Source organism: Gopherus flavomarginatus, chromosome 16 (assembly GCF_025201925.1).
Source record: "Gopherus flavomarginatus isolate rGopFla2 chromosome 16, rGopFla2.mat.asm, whole genome shotgun sequence".
In the NCBI taxonomy this organism is placed as follows: domain Eukaryota; kingdom Metazoa; phylum Chordata; order Testudines; family Testudinidae; genus Gopherus; species Gopherus flavomarginatus.
The window spans coordinates 3,414,691-3,441,962 of NC_066632.1; the positions used below are offsets into that span (position 1 = coordinate 3,414,691).

At 64.6% G+C, this 27,272-nt stretch overlaps 1 protein-coding gene and 1 long non-coding RNA gene across 67 annotated transcripts; one reads left to right on the plus strand and one right to left on the minus strand.

The window, feature by feature from the left end:
• Positions 1 to 389: 389 nt before the first annotated feature.
• LOC127035341 (deoxyribonuclease-2-alpha-like) lies at positions 390 to 26,078 on the minus strand. Of its 17 annotated transcripts, none has more exons than XM_050925087.1 (16): positions 23,745 to 24,173; positions 22,883 to 23,167; positions 17,294 to 17,428; positions 17,027 to 17,138; positions 16,164 to 16,214; positions 15,842 to 15,919; positions 15,277 to 15,333; positions 12,321 to 12,380; positions 10,270 to 10,351; positions 9,882 to 9,940; positions 4,733 to 4,887; positions 4,379 to 4,553; positions 3,400 to 3,484; positions 2,770 to 2,931; positions 2,176 to 2,373; positions 390 to 967 (listed from the first exon to the last, which is right to left on the minus strand). In XM_050925087.1, exons 11-16 carry the CDS (start codon positions 4,828 to 4,830, stop codon positions 630 to 632), a joined length of 1,056 nt encoding a protein of 351 aa, XP_050781044.1. In that variant the 5' UTR covers positions 4,831 to 4,887; positions 9,882 to 9,940; positions 10,270 to 10,351; positions 12,321 to 12,380; positions 15,277 to 15,333; positions 15,842 to 15,919; positions 16,164 to 16,214; positions 17,027 to 17,138; positions 17,294 to 17,428; positions 22,883 to 23,167; positions 23,745 to 24,173; the 3' UTR covers positions 390 to 629. The 17 variants fall into 17 exon arrangements, with proteins under 17 accessions (XP_050781044.1, XP_050781040.1, XP_050781038.1 ...); XM_050925083.1 differs by having other exon boundaries at positions 16,796 to 17,138; XM_050925081.1 differs by having other exon boundaries at positions 16,748 to 17,138.
• LOC127035359 (uncharacterized) lies at positions 12,680 to 15,236 on the plus strand. 50 transcript variants are annotated; one of them, XR_007769744.1, is made up of 11 exons: positions 12,680 to 13,059; positions 13,291 to 13,337; positions 13,455 to 13,513; positions 13,631 to 13,688; positions 13,747 to 13,862; positions 13,979 to 14,036; positions 14,211 to 14,328; positions 14,387 to 14,444; positions 14,850 to 14,907; positions 14,964 to 15,021; positions 15,138 to 15,229. It is a non-coding gene; the product is annotated as an uncharacterized LOC127035359 (long non-coding RNA). The 50 variants fall into 50 exon arrangements; XR_007769770.1 differs by having other exon boundaries at positions 14,387 to 14,456; positions 14,861 to 14,907; positions 15,080 to 15,140; XR_007769754.1 differs by having other exon boundaries at positions 15,080 to 15,140.
• Positions 26,079 to 27,272: the final 1,194 nt, after the last annotated feature.

Below are 27,272 nucleotides of genomic sequence, written 5' to 3' on the forward strand. Positions count from 1 at the left end.
AGCGTGGAGGGGACCCTGGGAACCCTGCTGCCCCCCCGCCCCACCCCTGCCCTGGAGCACCTCTTTGGGGACAGAGCGGGACCCCCTAAACGCCTTCCCCAGCTGGGCCAGGGACTCACTGATCACAGCCGGGTCACCCTAGCATCTAGGCAGCTCCTCACACCCCCACCCCCTGCTGTGGGAAGGGCAATTCTCCCCCTTGTACAGGTGGGGAAACTGAGGCAGAGGCAGCGCAGTGAATTGAACCCAGGTGTCCTCTGTCCCTGGTTGGCGCTGACCTCTCCCCTCTAGCGCCCCTTGGTTATTTAAGGGATGTCCCTGACCTCCATCCTGGCTGGCCCCAGAGCACCACCATCAGGCGTCGGGCCGAGAAAATCACAAGACTGACGTAGAAATCGCAAGATTATTATTGAAAGAGCCAGTGCGGGGGCTGCATTTATACAGGGGCATGGAGACCCCCACAGCTTCGCAAGCACCATTGAATCCCCCCACCCCACAGCCCCAGGGAGGTAGGTAAGTGCAAGTGTCACAGATGGGGAAACTGAGGCACTGAAAGGTTCCCCTGGAGAGTCACTGGGGCGGTGACGGATTCCCAATCCTGGCTCCACCCACTAGCCCCCGCTCCCCTCCTAGCACTTGCTATAGCTCTGCACTAGGGCGCAATAAGATTTCCAGACGGCCGGGTCCTGCTGGCACAGGGTCCCCCCTCCCCGCTGCTCCTCCTCCACATTGCGGTTCGTGTCGCCCACGCAGGCCCAGCCGGGCGCACGCTCGGTGCTCACGCACCACTTGGAGTGGTCGACGGTGGCCGAGAAGTGGGGCCCCGGGGCCGGGAAGCCCAGCGCCTCGATGTTATACACCCGGTAGGACCCCGAGCAGTTGGAGGGCAGGACCCCCCGCGAGTTGGGCCAGAACTGGACGTAGAGGTCGCTGGAGAGTGCCTGGGCCAGCCAGCCGGAGTAGAGATCTGGTGGGCAGAGAGCGGGAGGGGTTAGCGAGCTGGAGGGAGGGGACATGCCCCATGGGGGGGGGTCACTCAGAGGCACTGTGGGGCTGATCTGGGGGGGGGGAGACCTCAGGGGGGAGCTGGCCGGGGTCAGATCTAGGCGGCAGACAGCTGGGGGCGCTAGCGAGCTGGAGGGAGGGGACATGCCCCATGGGGAGGGGGTCACTCAGAGGCACTGTGGGGCTGATCTGGGGGGGGAGACCTCAGGGGGGAGCTGGCCGGGGTCAGATCTAGGTGGCAGACAGCGGGGGGCGCTAGCGAGCTGGAGGGAGGGGAAAATGCCCCATGGGGGGGGTCACTCAGAGGCACTGTGGGGCTGATCTGGGGGGGGGAGACCTCAGGGGGGAGCTGGCCAGGGTCAGATCTAGGCGGCAGACAGCGGGGGGCGCTAGCGAGCTGGAGGGAGGGGAAAATGCCCCATGGGGGGGGTCACTCAGAGGCACTGTGGGGCTGATCCGGGGGGGAAGAGACCTCAAGGGGAGCTGGCCGGTGGCAGATCTGGGGGGGCAGAGAGCAGGGGGGGTTAGCAAGCTGGAGGGAGGGGAAATGCCCCATGGGGGGGTCACTCAGAGACACTGTGGGGCTGATCCGGGGGAGGGAGACCTCAAGGGGAGCAGGCTGGAGTACAGATCTGGGGGGCAGAGAGAAGGGTGGGGTAGTGAGCTGGAGAGAGGGGAAATGGGGGGGTCACTCAGAGGCACTGTGGGGCTGATATGTGGGGGGAGACCTCAGGGGGAGCTGGCCGGAGTACAGATCTGGGGGGCAGAGAGCGGGAGGGGTTAGCGAGCTGGAGGGAGGGGACATGCCCCATGGGGGGGTCACTCAGAGGCACTGTGGGGCTGATCCGGGGGGGAAACCTCAGGGGGAGCTGGCCAGAGTATAGATCTGGGGGGCAGAGAGCAGGGGGGTTAGCGAGCTGGAGGGAGGGGAAATGGGGGGGGTCAGAGGCACTGTGGGGCTGATCGGGGGGGGACACAGCAGAGGGAGGGTAGAAAGCTGGGGGTAGAGATCTGGGGAGGCCGAGGTGTTCGGGGTTGGCACCACTTGGGGTGGTTATAAGGACAAGGGGGGGGCTCGTGTTGGGGCTTATCAGCTCCCCCCCATGCAGGAGTGTGGGCCTGGGACCTGCCAGACCCCGGTTTCCCCCCCGCCCCCCCGCCCGTCCTCACCGTCGTGGAAGAGCCGGAACTTGGCCAGGCTCAGGAAGCGGCGCCCCCCCCGCGAGGTCAGGGCCACGCTGCGGTTCCAGGGGGGCTCCCGCACGGGCTGCATCTCGGAGGCCAGGCGCAGGTCGGGCAGGTCCTGGGCGAAGGGCCCCTGCACCCGGGCGTCGAACACCTCGGGGTCGCTGAACCTCAGCTGGGTGCCTAGAGCCAGTTGGGGGAGGGGAGAGGAGGGTGGGGGCAGCGGGACGAGACCCGCAGCCCCCCCCCCACACCCCCGGGTGATATGAGTTTGCCAGGGCTCAGCTCAGCCCCGGGTGTCTCCGTCACAGACGCTGCCCCAGCAACAGGCCACGGAGACTGAGCCCCACTGAGCCATGGGGGGCAGGGGGTGGCACACTGCTGGGGGGGTCACTCTGCCACAACCAGGCTGCACCCTCACTCGGGTAGACACAGAATCAGTCCCCAGAGCTGTCAGAGCTGGGAGAGAACCCAGGAGTCCTGGCTCCCCCCTCCCCCGGCTATAGCCACTAGACCCCACTCCCCTCCCGTCCCCGGACTGGGAGAGGACCCAGGCGTCCGGGCAGACGAAGCACCTACCGATCTCCTTGAACTGGGCGTAGGGGAAGGTGACGCACAGGAAGGACTGGCCGTTGTGCAGGCCGCTGTGGGGCCAGGCGTAGGTCTCCGACATGGGGGGCGGGTAGTGGGGGGTGCTGTGCAGCAGCCAGAAGCCCTGGGCTCTGTCCAGCAGGACCACGCCTGGGGGGACACAAGGGAGGAGAGTCAAGGTTCAAATAGCTGGAGAGAACCCAGGAGTCCTGGCTCCCAGCCCTCTCCCGCCCCCGCTCTAACCACTAAACCCAACTCCCCTTCCAGAGCTGAGGAGAGAACCCAGGAGTCCTGGCTCCCAGCCCCCTCCCGCCTCCACTCTAACCACTAGACCCCACTCCCCTTCCAGAGCTGGGGAGAGAACCCAGAAGTCCTGGCTCCCAGCCCCCCGCCACTCTAACCACCAGCCCCTAGTCCCCACTTGGCACTGGGGAAAGAACCCAGGAGTCCTGGCTCTGAGCTCTGCTCCTCGCTGCTCTAACCACCAGACCCCACTCCCCTCCCAGAGCCAGGGTCGCTGTCTGGGTCAGTCCCACGTTTCTCTCCCTCCTTCGGGGCAGGTGCTGCCTGGTGCCTCTCTGGGCTCAGGCTGGCGATGCCGCGGGAGGGGGGGGTTACCCTTGGTGTGCCCCCGGGCGCTGGTGGAGGAGGTGACATTCTTTGGGGGCTGGTCGTTGTACAGGATGTAGGCCGTGTCTTCCGTCTGCAACAGAACCGGGGGGCTGAGTGCTGGGAGACCCTGCCCCAGTGCCCCCCCACCCCTCCGCCCAGTCCCCCCCACTGCCCCTCCTTTCTGCTCCTTCCCCCAGCGCCCCCCACTGCCCCTCCCCTGCCCTCTGCCCCTTCCCCCAGCGCCCCCCACTGCCCCCTCCCCTTCCCTCTGCCCCTTCCCCCAGCACCCCCACTGCCCCCTCCCCTTTTCCCCTTCCCCCAGCGCCCTCCACTGCCCCTCCCCTGCCCTCTGCCCCTTCCCCCAGCGTTCCCCACTGCCCCCTCCCCTGCCCTCTGCCCCTTCCCCCAGCGTCCCCCACTGACCCCTCCCCTGCCCTCTGCCCCTTCCCCCAGCGTTCCCCACTGCCCTCTCCCCTGCCCTCTGCCCCTTCCCCCAGCGTTCCCCACTGCCCCTCCCCTGCCCTCTGCTCCTTCCCCCAGCGTCCCTCACTGACCCCTCCCCTGCCCTCTGCCCCTTCCCCCAGCGTCCCCCACTGACCCCTCCCCTGCCCTCTGCCCCTTCCCCCAGCGCCCCCCACTGCCCCTCCCCTGCCCTCTGCCCCTTCCCCCAGCGCCCCCCACTGCCCCCTCCCCTTTTCCCCTTCCCCCAGCGCCCTCCACTGCCCCTCCCCTCTGCCCCTTCCCCCAGCACCCCCCACTGCCCCTTCCCTCTGCCCACTCCCCTGCCCCGCGACCCTTCCCCCAGTGCCCCCCACTGCCCCTTCCCTCTGCCCTTTCCCCCAGCGCCCCCCACTGCCCCTCCCCCAGCAGCCATAGCCCCCTCTCCTGCCCATACTCCCACTGCCCCCTTCTCTGTCCCAGCTTAGCCCCAGCCCCTCCCTCCCCCAGCAGCCCGGCTCCAGTTGCCCCCCTCGCCCCGACTCACCCGCCTGTTTGCCCCCTGGTAGAGCTGTAGCAGGGTCCTGCCCACAGCGCTCTGGGTGCTGTTCATGAGGGCACGGCCGGACACCCAGCCTCCAGAGCGGGCATCCTGGTACATGTAGCGCATGCCCTCGTCTGGGGGGCCGTGCCGGGGCCGGGGCAGCTTGTAGGCCAGGAACCTGGGCGGGGGGGAAGGGACCCTGTTAACCCTTTGGGGCCAGACCCCTGCCGGGGGGGGGGAGCCCCGGCACCTCCTCCCGATGCCAGGAGCAGGGGTATCCCGGCCACAGGTGCCCACGCAGCCCACAGGGGACGTGCTCCCAGGGTCTCTTTACGGGGCGGAAGGGGGTGAACTCACCAGTCCACGGGCTGCCCGGCATCGTCATAGCAGGAGATGCCCCCTGCAGCCACACGGGGCAGGGGCAGGGCCACAGCCAGGAGGAAGAGGGGCAGCATCCTGGGGAACCTGGGGGGGGGGGAAAGACACCAAGCAGGATCTGATGGGAACAGCCCCTGCAACGCACACAGGTACCACCGGGAGGCGCATGGGAGTCACACGCGAGTGTAGGCCCTACAAAAACTATCGCTTCCCACCAGGGTGTCACGGGCAGGGGATGGGGGGCTGGTGGGTCAAAGCGGGGCAGAGGCTGGGAGCCAGGACTCCTGGGGCTGGCAGGGATCTGGTGGGTGAGAGATGGGGGCAGAGGCTGGGAACCAGGACTCCTGGGTTCTATGCACCAGCTGCTCCTCCCATCCACTGATGTCTGGGCGAGCTGGGGGTGCCCGACTCGTCCATGAGTTGGGCAGGGGGCTCCCAAACTGGAGGTGTCTAGAATCAGTGGGGAGCTCAGACCGGGGCTCTTTAGCCCCCCTGGATCCTTTGGGTGGCTCATCTGCGGGGCCCCTTGGTGGGGCTGACGTCCTTCCGGGGATGAGGCGCCCTGGGCCGGTATCATAAACCAAAGGGGGGAGGGGGGCGGCCCTGTTCCCAGCACACACGGTCCCATCCCAGCCCTGACTTCCTCAAACCAATTCCTCTTTCTGTGCCAGTGGCTCGGGGGGAGGGGAACGGACAAAGCAAAGCAGACCCCAGGCAGGGCCTGGCATTCAGCTAATGCAGGTGGTTTCCTTCTGCGCCCCGCCCCAGAGGTAGCTGCATCTCAGCGCTGGGCAAGGGGAGCTGTTAATTTGGGGAGCCGTGTCCCACCCCAGACTTGGCCGCATCTCAGCACTGGCTGGCGGATCCCAGCTTGCCCCCCTTTAGGGGCAGTGTGGGGGGCTCCTCTGCAAGGCCGGCTCGCTCCCCAGCCTCTCTGCTGAAGCTGCTGTGAAAGTGCAGAGCGAACCGGCTGGGGGAGCCCCAGTGCAGACGCCAGCAAAAGAGCAAGTGCAGGCAAGTCGGGGTCACAAGACAGAGGCAGACGCATCTCTCCCAGCAGGGGCAGAGACGCCTGCTCTAACCATTAGCCCCTACTCCCCTCCCTGCCTAGAGCTGGGGATAGAACCCAGGAGTCCTGGCTCCCAGCCCCCTGCCCTAACCACTAGCCCCTACTCCCCTCCCTGCCCAGAGCTAGGAATAGAACCCAGGAGTCCTGGCTCCCAGCCCCCTGTTCTAACCACTAGCCCCTACACCCCACCCAGAACTGGAGATAGAACGCAGGAGTCCTGGCTCCCAACCCCCTGTTCTAACCACTAGCCCCATCTCCCCTCCCCACCCAGAGCTGGAGATAGAACCCAGGAGTCCTGGCTCCCAGTTCTATGTTTGGACCATCCCCACCCAGCTCTGCTTCACCAAAATTCTGTGGAGCTGAACCAGCCACAGCACCAGGGCTCTGTCCCCCCAGTGGGGTCCTTCCCCAGCAGAAGGGTTGGGGGGGCATCTCTCCCTGCTGCTGCCTGCGCACCCTCTCTCTAGGGCTTTGCAGAGCCAGTTTCTGGGGGCTGCCAAGCCAGCCCCTTCCGCTGACCCCACATAACCACATAGAGCCCTTGTCGCTGTGGGGCTGAATTCTGGGGTGCCTGTGGGCTGAACCCAGCAGATACCTTGCAGTGGCCTGACCCCTGGCCCGGTGCTGAGATGCAGCCACCTCTGGGGTGCGGCAGGGGGGCTGTTTATCCAGGGACCCCTGACCCAGTGCTAGGTGCAGCCCCTCTGGGGTGGGTTCCAGGGGCTGTTTACACAGGGACCCCTGGCCCGGCCCTGGGTGCAGCCCCTCTGGGGTGGGTCCCGGGGGCTGTTTACACAGGGACCCCTGGCACGGCGCTGGGTGCAGTCCCTCTGGGGTAGGTCCCGGGGGCTCTTTACACAGGGACCCCTGGTCTGGCGCTGGGTGCAGCCCCTCTGGGGTGGGGCTAGGGGCTGTTTATACAGGGACCCCTGGCCCGGCGCTGGGTGCAGCCCCTCTGGAGTGGGGCTAGGGGCTGTTTACACAGGGACCCCTGGCCCGACACTGGGTGCAGCCCCTCTGGGGTGGGTTCCAGGGGCTGTTTACACAGGGACCCCTGGCCCGACACTGGGTGCAGCCCCTCTGGGGTGCATCCCGGGGGCTCTTTACACAGGGACCCCTGGCCCGGCGCTGGGTGCAGCCCCTCTGGGGTGGGTCCCGGGGGCTCTTTACACAGGGACCCCTGGCCCGGCGCTGGGTGCAGCCCCTCTGGGGTGGGTCCCGGGGGCTCTTTACACAGGGACCCCTGGCCCGGCGCTGGGTGCAGCCCCTCTGGGGTGGGTCCCGGGGGCTCTTTACACAGGGACCCCTGGCCCGGCGCTGGGTGCAGCCCCTCTGGGGTAGGTCCCGGGGGCTCTTTACAGAGGGACCCCTGGCCCGGCGCTGGGTGCAGCCCCTCTGGGGTAGGTCCCGGGGGCTCTTTACACAGGGACCCCTGGCCCGGCGCTGGGTGCAGCCCCTCTGGGGTGGGTCCCGGGGGCTCTTTACACAGGGACCCCTGGCCCGGCGCTGGGTGCAGCCCCTCTGGGGTGGGTCCCGGGGGCTCTTTACACAGGGACCCCTGGCCCGGCGCTGGGTGCAGCCCCTCTGGGGTGGGTCCCGGGGGCTCTTTACACAGGGACCCCTGGCCCGGCGCTGGGTGCAGCCCCTCTGGGGTGGGCGGGAAGCTGGAGGGGCGCGGTGGGGCTGCCCGGCCAGGCTCGGAGCCGGGGGGTTACCTGAGCCGGGGGAGCGCCGCGTCCCAGGAGCGCCCGGACCTGCCCTCTGCCTGCCCCACTGCGCCAGCCCCACTTCCCCTTCCCCAGCTGGGCAGCACGTGACCCATGGGCCCCTCCTCCGCCACGCCCCACCGGCTCCCAGCCGGGCCCCCCCACCCCAGGGCCGGGCTGTGGGGCACGATGGGTGTTAAGGGTGGGTTGTTGGGGGCTGGGATGTGGGTCCCATCGGAGATGGCCTGGGGGAGGGTTTCCTGCCAGCTAACGACTTAATCGTTCATTAAGGATTTAGTTAGTCCTGTGGGCGCGGCGGGGATTATTAATTACAGGGAGTGCGGGGATGGGGATGGGGCTGGGAGCCCGGACTCCTGGGTTCTACCTCTGGCTCTGAGAGAAGTGTGGGGCTAGTGGTTAGAGGGAGAGGGGGGCGGGCTGAGCGCCAGGACTCCTGGGTTCTACCCCTGGCTCTGGGAGGGGAGTGGGGCCTAGTGGTTGGGGAGGGACAGGGCGCCAGGTCTCCTGGGCTCTGTCCTTGAATCTGGGAAGGAAGTGGGGTCTAATGGTTAGAACGGGGGGGCTGGGAGCCCGCACTCCTGGGTTCTACCCCTGGCTCTGGCAGGAGGGGAGTGGGGCCTAGTGGTTGGGGGGGGGACTGGGTGCCCGGTCTCGTGGGCTCTGCCCTTGGCTCTGGGAGGGGAGTGGGGTCTAGTGGTTAGAATGGGGGGGGGGCTGGGAGCCCGCACGCCTGGGTTCTATCCCTGGCTCTGGCAGGAGAGGAGTGGGGTCTAGTGGTTAGCATGGGATAGGGGAAGGTTGGGAACCAGAACTCCTGGGTTCCACTGTCGGCTGTGGGAGTGGGGTCATGTTTGGGGCGATGGGGAGGGGCACTGCTAGGAGTCAGGACTCCTGGGTTCTAGTCCTGGCTCTAATCGGTGTGTGCTCTGTGCCTCAGTTTCCCTATCCTCGCAACATGGATAATAGCCTCATGACTGCAGCCTGGCTGTGAGGGCCAGTTAGTTCATCGCTGGGAGGGGTCTGGAGACCGGGGGGAGGGTTTCCTGAATTAGGGGTTGTTAATGATCAATTATTAATTACTCCAGCCCCGAGAGCCCAATTGTTCCTTCCAAGGGAATGTGATTCCCCAACTCTGCCCCCCACTGAGAGGCAGATCCCTTCAGCACCGCTAGGTGGCGCTGCTCATTCATCCCATGCTCCCTGTGGAACTCCTCGCTGCTGGGCAGTGGAGCCTGACTCCAGCTTACCTGTCTCCTGTCGGGGGCTCTGAGCAGCGACTGCAGCTTTGCCAAGAGAAGAGCCAGCTCCCCGGGATTCAGAGAACCGTCCCCCATGGCCCCACCCACTTCCCCCTCCCCCCTGGGCTGGCGGGGGTGGGAGATGGGTCCAGATACCAGGCTAGATGGGCCCATCGGAGGGGAAGGGGGAGACCAGGCTGGATGGCCCATGCGTCTGATCAGGGGGGCTGGGAGGGTCCCAGGTGGGGCAGGCCATGGGTCTGATCTGGGGGGTTAGGGGGGTCACAGGCTGGCTCCTGGGTCTGATCGAGGGGGCTGGGGAGGTCCCAGGCTGGATGGCCCATGGGTCTGATCCAGGGGCTGGGGGGTCTCAGGCTGGATGGCCCATAGATCTGATCTGGGGGCTGGAGTGTCCCAGGCTGGCCCATGAGTCTGATCTGGGGGGCGGGGGGCCCCAGGCTGGATGTCCGATGGGTCTGATCTGGGGGCTGGGGGGCCCCAGGCTGGATGGCCCATGGGTCTGATCCGGGGGCTGGGGGGTCCCAGGCTGGGTGACCCATGGGTCTGATCCAAGGGGCTGGGGGGAATGACCCCAGACACAAGTCCCTGTGGTTTTTTGTTTATTAGCCCCGCGTGGCTCAGGGGGGCAGCGTCTCCTTGGGGCACAGGCAGTCGCAGAGCTGGGGCCCGGCAGGCGGAGGGTGGGGCTGGCGCGACAGCAGGGCGCAGATGGGGCCCAGGACCAGGGTGCCCAGCAGGGCCAGGAACAGGGCCTTGGCCAGGGCCCAGAAGAGCAGCCCAGCCAGCCGCAGCCTGGGGAGATGGGGGGCAGCATGAGATGGGGGGCCTGGGGGGAGCCCCCAAGCACCCCCCCCAGACACAGAGACATTCCCCTGGCCTACCCCCCTACCCCCCAGACACCGCCCTTTCCCTGCCCCATGTCCTTTCCCCCTACAGACCCCACCCCCGTGCTCCCCAAAGACCCCTTCCCCACAGAGCCCTCCCAGGTTCTGCCCCCCCCAGCTCCAGAGCCCTGGTCCCACTCATCCCCCCCAGGACCCCCCGGCCCTTCCATGGCTGCTTGGGCTCCTCACCTGGGGGGGAGTCGCCCCCTTGGCCCTGAGGCCACCGACTCCTGACACAGCAGCTTCTCCTTGGGGGGGGACAACAAACCCATTGAGACGGAGCCCCTGCCCTGGGCTTGGGGAGCAGGGCCAGGAGAATGTGGGCCCCCTACTTGCCCCCCAAACTTCAGAGACTGGCTGTCCTCATCCAAGACCCCACTGGAAACACCCCCCTCCCCATAGACTGCCCCCCGTCTCCACCTTCCCCCTCCCCCTTCTCCCTGTAGACTGGCCCCAGCCTCCTACAGCCCCCACACACACGGCCTGACCCCCCACCTCCTCCCCATCTAGCCCCCCCACTCTCCTCCTGACTCCTGACCCCCCTGCCCAGTACTGCTGTGCCCCCACCCCCTCATACCGTCTGGACACGCACTCGCTCCTCCCACAGGAGGCTGCCGGGCGGGGTCCCCAGGGGTCCGTATAGCGCCTCCCTCTGGAAGCTGAGGCAGGATACAACATTAGAGCCCCCAAGACACCCCCATAATCTGGGAGAAATGGGGTATGACAATGCCGCTTCCCCCTCAGTGGAGGCCAGCTCAGAGGGGCCCCCCCAGACCCTGCCCCTGGGCCCCTCACCCAGCACCAGCCAGGGGCCATGTCTGAGTCCTGGAGTCCCCTTGGTCCAGGGGGTCCCCCTGTTGTTGGGCCCTGCCTGTGTTGGGAGTTTGGGGGCCACAGGCTGAAGCGGGGGGGGGGTTGCCTCCTGCCCCTGAAAGGGCATCTCCTGTGGGTCTCAAGCCAGCAGCACAGCCCCCAGCCCAGCCACCCCGGGGTGCTACTCCACCCCTGTGACCAGTGAAGGCATGGGGGTGGGGTGACCATGACATCAGGGTCCCCCCTCAAATCGAGCCGTCTTCACCCCCATCCTAGGCAGGGGGTTTGCAACTTGCTGACAATGTCTTAGTCCCTGTGAGTGGCTGCCCCTCAGAACTGCCCCAGGCCCCCCCAATGAATGCCCCTGGCTACCTGTCAGCCCCCCCCCCTCCTCGCACCACTGGAGAGGCCAGTACAGTCACAGGGAGCCTTTGGTGGGCTCCCGGCCCCTCCCAGGGCCCCCCAAACACCCTGGTATAACAACCTCACACTGCTGCCGGCTAAGGGAGCTGCTTCTCTACCTCACTCGGGGGGGGCTCTGAGTTCCAGGCACTGGGATCCTGGATCCCGGGGAGGTGGGGGAGGGGCTGCCCCTCGATCACTCACAGCTCTGCCTCCTGCCGAGCCTCCAGCACCCGATCGCCCCAGCAGCTGATGTCCCCGTGCAGAACCTTGGAGGGACCAGATCACGCCCCCACCCCGGTTACCAGGGCCGGCTCCAGGCACCAGCACAGGGCGGCCAAGGCGAAGGGGCGGCACGTCCGGCTCTTCGGCAGCAGGTCCCTCAGTCCCTCTCGGAGGGAAAAATTGCCGCCGAAGAACGAAGAATGAAGTGGCGCGGTGGAGCTGCTGCCAAAGTGCCGCCAATCGCGGCTTCCCTCCTCCCCCCACACCCCAGCCACTTGGGGCGGCAAAACCCTGGAGCCGGCCCTGCCTGTTGCAATCCGATCGCCTGCAACAGCCCCCCGGGGAGAGGGGAATTCGGTCTCTGTGTGGCCCATGGGGCTGGGGGGTACGTGTGACAGGATGCTCCGGCCTTAGCCCGAGCCCCCGCGAGCTCATTTCACTCAATAGATGGGAACGGCTTCCAGCCGCCACCCGCTGGATTCGCACTGGCAACCCGGAGGCTAATGGTTCTATGGTGAGATAGTCCCACCGAAATTGGGCATTGCCCAGACCCCAGCCGAGATCAGGGACCCCCTGTGGCAGGTGCTGTCCCCACCCCAACTGAGATCAGGAACCCCCCGTGCCGAGCGCTACCCAGACCCCGACCCAGATCAGGGCCCCATCGTGCCGGGCGCTGCCCAAACCCCTAACAAGATCAGGGCCCCATCGCGCAGGGCACTGCCCAGACCCCGAACGAGATCAGGGCCCCATCGCGCAGGGCACTGCCCAGACCCCAACTGAGATCAGGGCCGTGTCGTGCCAGGTGCTGCCCAGACCCCGAACAAGATCAGGGCCCCATCGCACAGGGCACTGCCCAGACCCCAAATGAGATCAGGGCCCCATCGTGCCGGGTGCTGCCCAGACCCCGAACGAGATCAGGACCCCATCGTGCCCAAGGTCTCCCATCAGGGAACAGGGCCCAGTGTCCCGAGCCCCAGCCCAGGACCAGGATACCTGGCAGAGGAAGGAATTTGGGTTTTGCAAGCCCGGAAGCAGCTGCTTTCCCAAGCTCAGGATCCTCCCCCGGAATCAGGAAGTTAGGAGCCTAGGAAGGATCTGGGCCCTGCAGCCCATGGCGGATTGTTCTGACCCAGGTGAGGCTCCCTGGACCCCAGCTGGATTCAATCCCGGGGGTGGGACAGGACGTACCTGTGTCCTTCGAGCAAGTTCCCGGATGGTCCCGCTCAGCTCCTCCACGTGTCGCTGCTTCTAAACCCAGCCCCGGCCCCAAACAGGAATGTGGCTTTGGATCTGGGCCCAGGACACTGCTCGTTAATTACAGCCCGTGAAAGCAACCAGAGACCTGCGGTGAAATCTGCCAGCCCTGGGGGTGGGGGGCGCACACCAGGCTGGGCGTGGGGGAGGTGGCCACCTCAGAGCAACAAAATTCCACAAGGGGGCGACCCTGGGAAAACCTGGATGGGTTCTAGGGATCGCAGGCTGGGGGGGAACAGGGTGCAGAGGGGGAAGGTTGGGGGGCGGGTTCTAGGGATAGCAGGCTGGGGCGGAACAGGGTGCAGAGGGGGAAGGTTGGGGGGCGGGTTCTAGGGATAGCAGGCTGGGGCGGAACAGGGTGCAGAGGGGGAAGGTTGGGGGCGGGTTCTAGGGATCGCAGGCTGGGGGGGAACAGGGTACAGAGGGGGAAGGTTGGGGGCGGGTTCTAGGGATCGCAGGCTGGGGGGGAACAGGGTACAGAGGGGGAAGGTTGGGGGCAGGTTCTAGGGATTGCAGGCTGGGGGGGAACAGGGTGCAGAGGGGGAAGGCTGGGGCAGGTTCTAGGGATCGCAGGCTGGGGCGGAACAGGGTGCAGAGAGGGAAGGTTGGGGGCAGGTTCTAGGGATCGCAGGCTGGGGCGGAACAGGGTGAAGAGGGGGAAGGTTGGGGGCAGGTTCTAGGGATCACAGGCTGGGGCGGAATGGGGTGCAGAGGGGGAAGGTTGGGGGCAGGTTCTAGGGATCACAGGCTGGGGCGGAACAGGGTGAAGAGGGGGAAGGTTGGGGGCAGGTTCTAGGGATCGCAGGCTGGGGGGAACAGGGTGCAGAGGGGGAAGGTTGGGGGCGGGTTCTAGGGATCGCAGGCTAGGGGGGAACAGGGTACAGAGGGGGAAGATTGGGGGCAGGTTCTAGGGATCGCAGGCTGGGGGGGAACAGGGTGCAGAGAGGGAAGGTTCGGGGCGGGTTCTAGGGATCGCAGGCTGGGGCGGAACGGGGTGCAGAGGGGGAAGGTTGGGGGCCGGGTTCTAGGGATCGCAGGCTGGGGTGGAACGGGGTGCAGAGGGGGAAGGTTGGGGGGCGGGTTCTAGGGATCGCAGGCTGGGGGGGAACAGGGTGCAGAGGGGGAAGGTTGGGGGGCGGGTTCTAGGGATCGCAGGCTGGCGCGGAACAGGGTGCAGAGGGAAAAGGTTGGGGGCGGGTTCTAGGGATCGCAGGCTGGGGCGGAACAGGGTGCAGAGAGGGAAGGTTGGGGGCAGGTTCTAGGGATCGCAGGCTGGGGCGGAACAGGGTGCAGAGGGGGAAGGTTGGGGGCAGGTTCTAGGGATCGCAGGCTGGGGCGGAACAGGGTACAGAGGGGGAAGGTTGGGGGCGGGTTCTAGGGATCACAGGCTGGGGGGGAACAGGGTGCAGAGGGGGAAGGTTGGGGGCGGGTTCTAGGGATCGCAGGCTGGGGCGGAACGGGGTGCAGAGGGGGAAGGTTGGGGGGCGGGTTCTAGGGATCGCAGGCAGGGGGGGAACAGGGTGAAAAGGGGGAAGGTTGGGGGAAGGTTCTGGGGATCGCAGGCTGGGGGGAACAGGGTGCAGAGGGGGAAGGTTGGGGGCGGGTTCTAGGGATCGCAGGCTGGGGGGGAACAGGGTACAGAGGGGGAAGGTTGGGGGCGGGTTCTAGGGATCGCAGGCTGGGGCGGAACAGGGTACAGAGGGGGAAGGTTGGTGGCGGGCTCTAGGGATCGCAGGCTGGGGTGGAACAGGGTGCAGAGGGGGAAGGTTGGGGGCAGGTTCTAGAGATCGCAGGCTGGGGCGGAACAGGGTGCAGAGGGGGAAGGTTGGGGGGCGGGTTCTAGGGATCGCAGGCTGGGGGGGAACAGGGTGCAGAGGGGGAAGGTTGGGGGGCGGGTTCTAGGGATCGCAGGCTGGGGCGGAACAGGGTGCAGAGGGGGAAGGTTGGAGGCGGGTTCTAGGGATCGCAGGCTGGGGGGGAACAGGGTGAAGAGGGGGAAGGTTGGGGGCGGGTTCTAGGGATCGCAGGCTGGGGCGGAACAGGGTGCAGAGGGGGAAGGTTGGGGGGCGGGTTCTAGGGATCACAGGCTGGGGCGGAACGGGGTTCAGAGGGGGAAGGTTGGGGGCAGGTTCTAGGGATCGCAGGCTGGGCTGAACAGGGTTCAGAGGGGGAAGGTTGGGGGGCGGGTTCTAGGGATAGCAGGCTGGGGGGGAACAGGGTGCAGAGGGGGAAGGTTGGGGGGCGGGTTCTAGGGATAGCAGGCTGGGGGGAACAGGGTGCAGAGGGGGAAGGTTGGGGGCAGGTTCTAGGGATCGCAGGCTGGGGGGGAACAGGGTGAAGGGGGGAAGGTTGGGGGCAGGTTCTAGGGATCGCAGGCTGGGGGGGAACAGGGTGAAGGGGGGAAGGTTGGGGGCGGGTTCTAGGGATTGCAGACTGGGGCGGAACGGGGTGCAGAGGGGGAAGGTTGGGGGCAGGTTCTAGGGATCGCAGGCTGGGGCGGAACGGGGTGCAGAGGGGGAAGGTTGGGGGCAGGTTCTAGGGATCGCAGGCTGGGGGGAACAGGGTGAAGGGGGGAAGGTTGGGGGCGGGTTCTAGGGATCGCAGACTGGGGCGGAACGGGGTGCAGAGGGGGAAGGTTGGGGGCAGGTTCTAGGGATCGGAGGCTCGGGCGGAACAGGGTGCAGAGGGGGAAGGTTGGGGGTGGGTTCTAGGGATCGCAGGCTGGGGCGGAACAGGGTGCAGTGGGGGAAGGTTAGGAGGCTAGCAGGGGGCTGCGGGTCGGGAGTGAGGGGCACCAGTAGAGCAGGAGAGGCAGGGTTGGGCTAGCAGGGGGCTGCAGGTCGGGAGTGAGGGGCCTGTGTTGAGATCTGGGGCTGGGGCCTGGCCTTACCTCCCGGATCCTGTCGGCCTTTGCCTGGCGTTTGGCCTCCACATCCCACAGTTGCCTCTGGCGGGGAAGGAAAAACACAGGGTTGCCCTAAGCCCCCCGCCCCCCCCACACACACACACTAGCCCTGTCCATCAGTTGGGTTCCCCACGCCCACCACAGGAGTTGCTGCTGCCCATGGCTGGGGGGAAGGGGTGTCAGAGCCCCCCCAGGTCCCTCCCTTGTGCCTCAGGAATAGTCCCTGTGGGGTCTGGATTCCCCAGCAGACCCACGCTGGGTGGACGTCCATGGTTCAGAAGCCGTTGTCCCAACCGGACGGAACACATCTCAGTGACTCAGTTTCCCTAGATGGAAGCTGAGAAGGAGGCAAGCTGGTGCGGGGGGTCTCCTTGTTGGTGCCCAAGCTGCCCCTGCTGTGGGGTACAGGGGAGCATCATGGGGTGGGGGGCTATGAGGAGGGGCTCTCCCCGCCCCTCCCAGCCCTGGGGGTCGATGAGGGAGATGGTCTCTGCAATGCTGTCCCCCATACTCAGTGATGCGCCCCAACCCCAGCCCCCCCCCAGTTCACCTGCAGCTCGTCCCCCTGCACTCGCAGCTGCTGCAGAGCCTGCTTGTGGGTCTTCTCCCAGGCTCTCTGCTTGGAGACCTGTCGGGGGAGCGGCAGCCGCTGAGCATGCAGGTGGCGGGGGGGGCGTTAATGGTGGTGGGAAGGACTGGGTGGGACCTGCAGGGCGCCCCCCCCTCGCAAGGAATGGAGGCCCCCAGCTGTGGACAATGACCCTATCTGGATGTGGATCCCAGAGCACCTCAAAGGCCAGATGGGGAAACTGAGGACCAAGGGACAGAACCCAGGAGTCCTGACTCCCAGCCCTCTCCCCGCCTAGACTCACCTTTCCCTCCAGCTCCTGAATGGTCTCAGCCAATCTCTGGTTTTCTTTTTCCTGCATGGCAAGGGGAAATTGCTGCTGAAAAGTCGGGGGGGCAGGGGGACTGATCCCTTGGGGAGGGGGGCTTGGCTCCTAGCCCTGTGCTAATGCAGACCCCCCTCCACAGCTCCCACCCCGCTCGCCAGAGTCTGCAGCCACATCCCCCTGCTGCTGGCAGGTCTAGGGGGACCAGATGGCTCCTGGGAAAGAGAACTGACATATACGGCCTGTCCCCTCTGGGGGGTGCTGGTCTGATCGGCCCCAGGGCAGGGAACTGGCTGGGGGCAGGGAGGCAGGGAATGAAGCTCGGGGCCTGTCCCCTCTAGGGGGCGCTGGCTCCAATCTGGCCCCTGGTTGTTATGCCATTGGTCCCCATGGTGCCATGGCGCTGGTTGCTGTGGTACTGGTTGCCATGGGTCCCCATGGTGCCATGGCGCTGGTTGCTGTGGTACTGGTTGCCATGGGTCCCTATGGTGCCATGGTGCTGGTTGCTGTGGTACTGGTTGCCGTGGGTCCCCATGGTGCCATGGCGCTGGTTGCTGTGGTACTGGTTGCCGTGGGTCCCTATGGTGCCATGGTGCTGGTTGCTGTGGTACTGGTTGCCGTGGGTCCCCATGGTGCCGTGGCGCTGGTTGCTGTGGTACTGGTTGCCGTGGGTCCCCATGGTGCCGTGGCGCTGGTTGCTGTGGTACTGGTTGCTGTGGGTCCCCATGGTGCCGTGGCGCTGGTTGCTGTGGTACTGGTTGCCATGGGTCCCCATGGTGCCGTGGCGCTGGTTGCTGTGGTACTGGTTGCCATCGGTCCCCATGGTGCCGTGGCGCTCTTACCAGCTGGTGGACATGGCACCGGCGGCTCTGCTCTTGCTGCTCCCACAAGGCGCCCTGAGCCTCCTCCAGCTCGTCCCGCAGCGCCCGGGCTGCCTGCTCCAGCGACTCCAGGCTGCGGGGACAAGGGGGCATGAGGTGGGGGGGCACACCCAGGGCATGGCCCTCCCTGCCCCTCAGGGACTACAGCACAGGCTCTCCCCCCACGCATCTCCCCCGCCAAGGCTCCCTGCCTCGCCTCTCTCCACCCCACAGCTGAGGGAGTCTCACCTCTGGGCCTGCAGCAGGGCATGGAGCCGGGCCTGGCGCCCCAGCAGCCCCTCGTAGTGCCCCTGCCAGCGCTCGGCCTGTGCTAGCTCCTCCACGATGAGCTCCTGCAGCCGCGTGTTCTCCTCCGCCACCCTCCTGCAGCACAGTGGGGGTCAGGGCCCCCCCGCGTCAGTCAGTGCCCCCCGAGGGGGTGCCCCCCTCCCCGCCACCGCCAACAGGGGGCTCCATCGCCTGGGTCACTCAGCCCCATGGATCTCCACATGCTGCCCCCCCCGCCAGTCGTTACAGAGGTCCCCATACAGGCTGAGGCCCAGGGACGGCTCCCGTGGGGGCGGGCTGAGGGCAATGGACAGGGGATGTGGATCTCAGAGGGAGCCCCAGCCCCCTCTCCTCAAAGAGAAGGGCCTGCAGAGTGGGTGGGGGTGGGGACAGACCCTGGCTGGTCTATGGCATAGCGGGGGGGTGGGGGCAATGCCTGGCACGGACAGTAAAGCCAGGGCTGAGCTCTCCCCTCCCCCCACAATCGCCCCCCTTATGCAGCAGCCAGGACAGGACACCTGAGCTGATGGGGAATCCCCCTAGAGGGGACAGCAGTACTGGAGCTCAGACCCATAGCGGGCTGCACTCACACAGCATCCATCCTTCTCTTACGGAGTGGGGGGTCTGATATGACACAGCCTCTCCCCCCCGACTGGGCTGGTCACCACCCCACATTGCCCAGTTACGGTTGCCATCGCCATACCACAGGTTGCTTAGCAACAAGCTAGAACACATGGGATACAACATGGCGGGGGGGGGGCTGTATCTCCATAACACACTCCCCCGCAAGACCTGGGAGAGAGCCAGGAATGTGTATGTGAGAAGTCCCTGTATCCATGGCTACTGGGCATCCCCTAGCAGCCAGTTCACCAACCAACCCCAGAGGGAGGAGGGACAGGGCAACCCGTTGGCCTTGGGGGCGGCTGTCCCCAAAGGGCACAGCAGGGGGTGCTCTCCCCCTGCCTAGTCTGAGAGGGGCAGCCTGGCCCAAAAGCTTCTGCATTCAACCGGGAGTCTGGCCGCCTGGACTCCGTTCCCAAACTCGGCCCCTGACCTCGGGTACGTCGCGTCCCCACGCTGCGCCTCAGTTTCCCCTCCACATCCTGTGTCTATTCAGCATATGAGCTCTTCAGGGTCTGTACAGTGTCTGGCCCAAGTGGGGGCCCTGATCCTGGTTGTGGTTTGGGCAGCGCCTGGCGCAATGGGGGCCTTGATCTCAGTCAGGGTCTGGGCAGCGCCCGGCACAATGGGGCCCTGATCCTGGTCGGGCTCTGGGCAGTGTCTGGCCCAGTGGGAGCCCTGATCTTGGTCGGGGTCTGGGCAGCTCCCAGCACGACGGGGCCCTGATCTCGGTTGGGGTCTGGGCAGCCCCTGGCGCTGTGGGGATCTCAATTTCTTCGAGAGGCTTTAGCCTCTTCCCTGTGCCGGGGCAGCCCCGTGCGCTGTAGCTAAGATGTTCCCCAGGGCTCCTGTTGCTGCAAAGCCCCATGTGCCGATTCCCTCCCCCCACCCACGACTCAGGCCCCGAGCGAATCCCTGTCTCAGCTCGCCCGGTTCTCCTGGAAAAACCAACCAGCTAGACAAGCTGTTAGTGCCGGAGCCTCCACCCCACCCCTCCACCACATCGGTACTTTCAGCCTGGGACCGAGCCAGCCCTTCCCCCTCCCTGCGTTACCCCAGATCCATGGGGCTAGCTGAGGCCTGGTCTGCGCTACGGCCGTGCTCCTGCCGCTGCACCGAGCTCATTACCCCTCTGCCGGGAGAGGTGCAGGGCCTGGTGGTGTAGTTAGGGTGACCTCGCGTCCCTGGTGACCCTGCATGACTCCCAGGGGTGCTGGCTGTCCTGGGCCATTTCACAGCTCCTGGGCTGCAGCCGGGGAATGGACGGGAAAGGCTGGATGGTTCCCTGCTGGGAACCCCCGGGGAAGCTCCAGGGCTCTGGGCACTGACCTCCCCACCAGAAGCCCGGGGGGGGGGGTAAGTTTGTAGGTTTGTCTCCCAACCCTTTCATCATTCCTGTGGCTCTTCTCCGACCCCCCCACTGCTGCCAAGGGCGAGTGCCCCTCCGTGTTTCACAGACGTGTCAGCCACACGCTCCCAGATCCACGGGCTGACTGGCCTTGGCACGGAAGCGGCTGGGGGCAGGGCTGGATTTGGGGTGCTTTCCTGCAAGATGTCCCCCTAAACTAGCCAGGCTGAAGCGTAGCGCGGCAGCTGCATCTTCACACCACCAGGGGGAGCAGCGACCCTATCAGACCCCCCCCCCACACTTTTGCTGGTAAAACTGTAATTGATGCAAATCGTGGATCGGGGCCATTGTGTGCCTCCGGGCTGAGCCCCCCAGGGAACCCACCTGGAGAACGTCCCGGAGCTAGAGTCACACTGGTAGGAAAACACCCATTCGTAATTACACAAGGAACTGGGCGTGCTAGGCGGGATCAGACCCGAGGCCCATCTAGCCCGGTATCCTGGCTCTGCCGGCTCAGCACCGGCTGCCACAGAGGAAGCTGTAAGACCCCCTGAAGTAGCACCTGGGGGACAATCTGCCCCCTCATAGGTCACACCGTGCGCTCTGCTAGAGATCCCCTTCAGCCCTGGCACATCAAGGTACGAGGTTAATACTCCTTCCCAAATTGTCATCAGCATTCATGCCTCCTTTGGCTAGTTTCAGGGGCCGGCTTGCCCTCCCAGCCCTCTGCCCGAGCACCATCCAGTAGCAGTGAGTTCCACTGGCTAATCACATGGGTATCATTCCTTGCATTGGATTTGAATTTGCCACCGCTCCCTGGTGCTAGGGTGACCAGATGTCCCGATTTTATAGGGACAGTCCCGATTTTTGTGTTTTTCTTATATAGGCTCCTATTACCCCCCACCCCCATCGCAATTTTTCACACTTGCTCTCTGGTCACCCTACCTGGTGCTGACTGTCCCCCCAAGTTCACGTTACGAGGCAGGGAGAAGAGAAAGATCCTGGTGGAGCTTCCTCCAGTTCTAGCCCCATCGTTTGCCAGTCTGAGGTCCCACTTTGAGATCTCCTAGCGGAGGTAACTCAAGCGCTCTGCACGAGAGCCTGCTCACCCTCTGAATCCCCAGCCCTTCTGGGGGACAGGCTGAACAGCCCTGCGCCCAGGGACCAGAGGAGGCCGATTGCCCCAAGGCATTGGAATGGGCTCCGAGATTTTTAAGCGTGTGAAGGCAAAATGCACCAATGTGAGGACGGGTTCAACGCACCGGGGCCAAGGCCTGGGAAGACTCACTGCCGGGAAAGGGAGCAACCCATAGGAGGTTTATTTTTCATTAATACAGCAGGTCTTTTACTGATATGAGACAAGCTGGAGCTGATAGTGTGGCAGAGGGAGCTGCTTTCCCCAGGACTCCGAAACTCACCTCTCCGCTGGTGGGGCTCATAATTAGCCAGAGGGCCCCTCTGCCGGGGGGCAGGAGAATGGTTAGTGGGGGTGGGTTATGATGTTTCAGTTAAAACGGCAGGTTGGGAATTCAGGGCAGAAGCCATTTGGGGAAGGGACCTACCATAGAACCTGAGAGCACCAGTCATAAATCAAGACTTCATTGTGCCAGGTACAGTACATGATTCATTAGGTGCATTATGGTAGCACCCAGGGGCCCCAATCTCAGCCCAGGACCCCTTGTGCCCCCAACCTCCCAGGTGCTGCCCCCCCCCCACAGTCATGAAACAAAATTCAATCTTATTCACTAGGGTCTGGGAGGCCGCCTGGCTGAATGACCAGGGCCCCCTAGCAGGAGTCAGGACTCCTGGGTTCTCCTCCCCACTCTGCCACGGACCTGGTCTCTGAGCTGGGGCAAGTCCCTTTCATATTCGGAGACATGGGGTGGGAGGGGAAACTGAGGCAATGTAGAGCAGGAGCTGTTCCTCACTGTGCAGCACCCAGCCCGACAAAGACCCCAAGCTAGGTAAGCACTTCTGTGAAACTTCGGCAGAGTCACCCCCTGCAGCTGTTACTCTTCAATCCACCAGGACACACTTTCAAAGAGCCAGGGGAGAGAAAACTTCATTTCAATCCTCTCCTGGGTTAGAGGTTCAAACACAGTGAGGTGTGGATTCTGCATGGAAGACACAGCAAGGGGAATCCCCATTTACCAATAGCAGTATAGGGCATATGACACACCAGGCAGGGGGAGAAACACTGAAAAGAAAGAATCTGGTCACAGGCATCAGAATTACAGAACTGATGGATGAAGACAGAAGACCTGGGTCCCTGAAACGGCAAAGAGTTACTCGGGGGGTAAATTTACTCCTTCAAAGAGTCCCACAACTTGTGTATGCTGAGCTGGGAGGTCGAGTTGCTACCCTTGTGAGATGAGGCCAGGGCCAGCAGCTGTTCTGAATGGAGTCAGTTCATTCAGAGAAGTCCACCCATCCCCACCCCCACCGCTTCTCCTCACCCTGCTCCTCTGGGCCTGCCCCAATCCCCACCCCTGCCCCAAGGGTGGCAGGAGCTGGGGCACCAGGGAGGGATTGTAACAGTTTAGCCTCTGCAGGGAGAGAAGAGAAGAGGATCATGGGAATGGGTCTGAGACAAACTCATTTCATGGAGCTGGAAATTACAGCTGGTTCTTTAATGATTAAAGTAAGTCAGCCAGCTCCCCTTAGCAGGGAAAGGCCTCACATCCCAGTCCCCAGCCAGCCAGTTCCCTGCCCTGGGGCCAGAGCAAAGCCAGCACCCCCTAAAGGGGAAAGATGCTGGACCCCCATCTCGTGGGGTTTATAAAGTCTGAGTATCTCAGCCCCCCCCCCCCCCATTTAATAAGGAGACAGCTGCTGATTGTCACTGCTGAAGAGGAAAGAAAAGAACCTGATTAAAAGGCTCACTGCCACTAGGGCGCACCTGCCTCAGTGCTGCCTGCTCAGCTCCAGTGCAAGAGGGGACCCCATAGGAGTGGGGTTTGAAGGAGGGATCTCCAGACTCCAGGGGTGGGTTCTAGGTTCCACAAGAGCAAGTAGGTTCCAGGGGGTTAGGTTCTAGGTGCCACAAAAGGAGGCAGGTTCTAGCACGGGGGGGGGCTCTAGGTGCTACAAAAGCAGGTAAGTTCCAGGGGGTTGGGTTCTAGGTGCCACAAGAGCAGGCAGGTTCCATGGGGTTGGGTTCTACGTGCCACAAGAGCAGGCAGGTTCTAGGAGCCAGCACGTTGGAGTCTAGGCATTGCTCATGAAAGACCAGGTTCTGAGGGGGGCGAGTTGCAGGTGCTCTCAGCAGGCAGGACACCCTCAGGAGGGGAGGGGTTCCCCACACAAAGGAAGCAGCTGGCACTGGACAAAGGACAGCTGGCCAGGGCCACAGGGGGAGGGCTGCTGATGGGGGCAGATCCAGGATCAACCTCCCCCCCCAAACACACACAGGATCAGGACAATACCTCCCTCAAGCTGAGTCTGTACATCCACTGGCCTCCCGACCAGGGAACTACCAGCCCCCAAAGCACCCTAGTGCCCTCAAAGAGGGGGCACTCAGACAACCCCCACCCAGGTCCATTTCCCCTCAGCCACACCCCCCACCCAATTCTGCTGCTGACCGGTGCCCGTCTGGCCCCAAGTATCCGTGGCAGTCACAGGGCGATGCTGGTGGCGTGGCCACTCCAGTCCGTGGTGCAGGCAGAGCCAGACACAGTGCAGCCTCGCTCACTACAAGTGTCTCTTCAGGTGCAGGGCCAGGTGGTCCGAGCGGGAGAAGGCACGCTGGCACAGCCGGCACTGAAAGGGACGCTGCCCCGTGTGCTTGCGGTAGTGGCGCGTCAGCTCGTCCGAGCGGGCGAACTTCCAGCCGCAGCCCTCCCAGGTGCAGTGGTACGGCTTCTCGCCTGCCGGGAACAGAGGGAACGTCACCCCAGGCCAGGCAGCCACCTCTGGGGTGGAGCCCAACAGCTGATTACACAGGGATCCAGCACAGAGATGCAGCCACCTCTGGGGTGGAGCGCAGGGGCTGTTTAGCAGCTGCACAGTAACCCCAGCAAATATTCAGGACAGGAAGCGACAGCTCCTGTACCTACTGCGGGGGAAGTGCAGGGAAGCGGAACGAAAGTCCCAGCCTCAAGGCCGGGTCAGGCTGCAGGGAGTGGAGCCCGAGGTGTTGCCGCTCAGGCATTTTCCACAACCCAAAAGGGACAGGTCCTGTCACATCTCAGAGTCCCCTGTCTCCATCCCACAGCCCAGCACCCCCTGCAATGCAGTGTCCCTGCAGAGACCTCCCTGCAGCCCCCTGAAACACGCCCCCCATGGGGTGCCCCATCCTGAGCCCTCCCACTCCAAGCAGCCCCCTTTTGACCCCCTCCAAGTCCTGCCCACAGCACCCCCTCCCGAGCCCCTCCCCCATGCCACCCCCTAAGATCAGAACCACCCCCCTCAGCAGCCAGTGCAGGCAGAGCCCCCACCCCTCACCTGTGTGGGTGCGGAGATGGGCCTTGAGGTGGGAGCTCTTGGTATAGGTCTTGCCGCAGCTGGGGTGGCTGCAGGTGTGGCTGGTGGGGCGCTTGTGGGCCCAGGCCTTGCGGCTCCTCTTGGGCTTGGCCGGGAGCTCCCCGGGCGGCGGGGCGGGCGGCGCCAGGAGCCCGAGGTGGCCCGTGGGCACCAGGGAGGGCAGCAGAGCTGGGCTGCCCCGGTACAGCTGGAACCGGGCTTGGTACTGGCTGTGACAGAAGGCCTGGTAGCTGCCCCCTAGGCCGTAGGGGGGCGGCTGAGGCAGCTGGCAGTAGGGGGCGCCCCGGGCCAGCAGGGTGGGGGCCAGTGGGGCGTAGCCCCCATATGTCAGCTGGTAGCCATGCCGCAGGGCCACAGGCCGGGGCTCCCCGTACCCGCTGGGGGGCTGGGCCTCACAGTCCGGCCTGGAGGGGTATGCTGACAAATGCCCCCCAAAGGTGCCTGCTCCTCCCTTTTCCTGCCCCCGGGCATAGCCGGGAGGCACCGAGCTGCAGCCCAGGGGCTCGTCCCCCAACAGGAGCTCAGCTACCAGGCTAGGGGGGCCTGGGAGCCCAGCCCCCACTGTGTACCGGCCTGGGCTCTGCCCCGTGTAGGCATCTGCCTGGCACAGCCCAGGCCCTGCCTCAACCTCCCCGCCTGGGCCAAGACCACCAGCCTCTGTGCTGGGGAAATTGCTGAGCAGGAAGTCCAGGTCCCAGCAGGATTCCTCGTCCTCTTGCTTGAGCTGCAGGGAGCTGTAGGGCTGGGCCAGGTCCACGGGGCCGGGTGCTGGGGGGTCCGGGGCATCTTCCACTTTCCACCACTAGAAAGGAAACCAACAGGCTCCATCAGGCCAGAGGAGACACTGGGAGAAGGGACTATTGGTTAGAGCCAGGAGTCCTGAGTTCCATCCCTAGCTCTGGGAGGGGAGTAGGGGCTAGTGGTCAGAGCAGGGGCCTGGGAGCCAGGACTCTTGGGTTCTAACCTCAGCTCACACTCACATTAAGCACATCTTGCCCCTTTTCCAGCTGGATCATTTTACTGAGCAAAATTCCAGAGACCAACTGGCCACAAGCCTCCCCCCAGCCCAGCCCTCCCCCTCCCCAGGCCCATGGGATCGGCTCCAACACTGTGCCGTGCTGGGACCCAGAGATAACAGAACCTGTTATCAGGACCCCGCAGCAGCTCCTGGCGGAGCAGGGGGACGGGGCCATTCCGGCTGCCCGGAGGGGAGAGCGCCCCAGCATGGGACTCGCAAGCAGGATGTTAAAGAGGAGGTGGGGGCCCCCTCACGTGCAGACACTCATCTCGCAAGTGAAGGGAGTTGGGCTGCTCTCAGCTCCAGCCCCTCTCCAGGCTCAATAAAATCCCCAGAGAAGAGGCTCAGCTGATGCTCAGTAATTAGACAGGGCTGGGAGAGCAGGGGCTGCAGGTCAGGAGTGAGGGGCATTGGCAGAGCTGGGGGCAGGGACCCCAGGGCTGGGATAGTGGGGGACATTGCAGGGATTGAGGGGCACAATTCACTGGAAGCTCCTTTAGGCTGAACATGGGGATTCTGCCCCCCTTAACTAGGAATGGAACCCAGGCATCCTGCCCCCCCCAGCCCCATATGCTGTGGCTTAGCAGGACCCACCCACCCAGTGAAACCTCCCCCTAGGGAAGGGCCACCCCCCCCCCCAGCAACCAGGTGCCTCCTGCCTGCAGTCTGTCTTACCCCAGGGCCCTTGTGGGCTCCGGGCAGGACTCTGCGTCCATTGCTTTGCCCATGCAATTCAGCAGAGCTGTGGTGGGGTTGGACAGGGTGGGGGCAAGGAAAAGCCTTTGCCTGCCCCCTCCCCCATCACTTCCCTGCCTAGACCAACAAAGCTCCCAAACCTTCCTGCCCCCCAAGAACACAGAGTCTGGAAATGCAGCCACCTCTGGGGAGCAGCACAACTGCAGCTTCACACCAGAGAGGGGAGACACCCCCTCCCCTCACAGTTCTACCCCTTGGAGCAAATCCACTGAGGCCCAGAGCTGGCCAAGCCAGGGAGGTGAGGCACAGCTCCTGCCCCCCATGCCCCCCCTTACCTTGAGGATCTCCGACTGCTTCTCCTGGAAGTGGCAGAAACCTGCCAGGCTGCTGATGGAGGGCAGGACAGCATCGGTGAAGGCCATAGCCAGCCAGGCTCCAGGTCAGGGCTGGGGGGGGAATCAGAGCCCAAGGGCTGGTGGGGGGGACCAACCCCTCCACCTCCCTGCCCCCCTCACGTGCTCCTCTCTCCTCCACCCCCTCAAGCTGCTGGCTGCCTCGAGCCACCTTCTGAGCAAAGCTTCCCCCCCTTCAAATGCTACATTTCCCTCTTTCCCGCCCCCCTCTCATTGGCTGACCAAGGTGATAAGGGGATCCTCTAGGCCAATCAGAATGAGGGGTGTGGCCCATGGGGGGGCTAGCTGGGGACTTGGTTAATTTCACTCAAGGGGGTGGCAGGTCCCAGATGACTCAGGGCTGGGAAATTATCCCAAACCACCACCACCACCACCCACGCTCTCAAAGCAGCTGCAGATTCTGCCCCACTCAGGGGCTGATTTACAAAGGGGCAGAGACCCCCCCCCATTGGCAGCCACTAGACTCAGCCCCCAGGTGCCTCTCGTGGGGCCCATCAGTAGCCCGGGCTGCTGCCGTTGGAGGATGATTGATGCCACTTGGTAGCCCCCTCCCACTGGGGGGCAGGTGGATGCTGTCAGGGAGTCAGGACACCCCCCAGCTCTGGGAGGGGAGTGGGGCCTAGTGGTTAGGGCAGGGGGCTGGGAGTCAGGGTTCCTACGTGCTATTCCCACCACTCACTTGCTGGGTGACTTTGGCCAAGTCACACACACACACCTTGCCTTGGTGCCTCAGTTTCACCTCCTGTGAAATGGGGGTACTGCTACAGGCGCAGTGACCAGAGCGGCGTAGAAAGTTCGTGGTTGACTGGTTGGAGGCGAGGAGCCTCCCCCACCACAGCACAAGGCCGGGGCCTCCAGGTGGGAAGGAGGGTGTATGAATCACAGGAGGTTGGGGGATGGAAGGTGCCAGCTAAGTACAAATCATTGTCATGCCCCCAGGCAGGTTCTAGTGGGTGAAACAAGGCCCAGCACAGGTCACGCAGTAGAGCTGGGGAGGGAACCCAGATGCCCTGCCTCCCAGCCCCCTACTCTGCCCACTAGACCCCACTGCCCACCCAGAGCTGGGGAGAGAACCCAGGAGTCCTGGCTCCCAGACCTTCCCCCCCCCCACTCCCAGAGACCCCACTCCCCTCCCAGAGCCGGGGATAGAACCCAGGAGTCCCTTCACTCTCTGTCCCCCTAACCCTGCCTGTCCTGGATTTTTATACCACACTATTTTCTCTCTTCCGGCCTCAGCCCCTTTCAAATTTCATCAAAGGAAACAAGGAACCAGAAATGCTGCGAGTTTCCTGAGAAACAAAACAAGATTCAGGGAACCCCACCCTCCCGACCCCAACCAAGGGAGGGAGTACAGTCTAGCGG

Coding starts and splice junctions, on each gene's coding strand:
- LOC127035341 (XM_050925089.1), bottom strand. CDS start 11,567: ATGAGCTCGCGGGGGCTCGGGCTAAGGCCGGAGCATCCTGTCACACGT. Junction 9,941..10,269: donor AGCGAGTGCGTGTCCAGACG/GTATGAGGGGGT, acceptor TCCCCCCCCAAG/GAGAAGCTGCTGTGTCAGGA. Junction 3,485..4,378: donor ACCAGGGGGCAAACAGGCGG/GTGAGTCGGGGC, acceptor GTTCTGTTGCAG/ACGGAAGACACGGCCTACAT.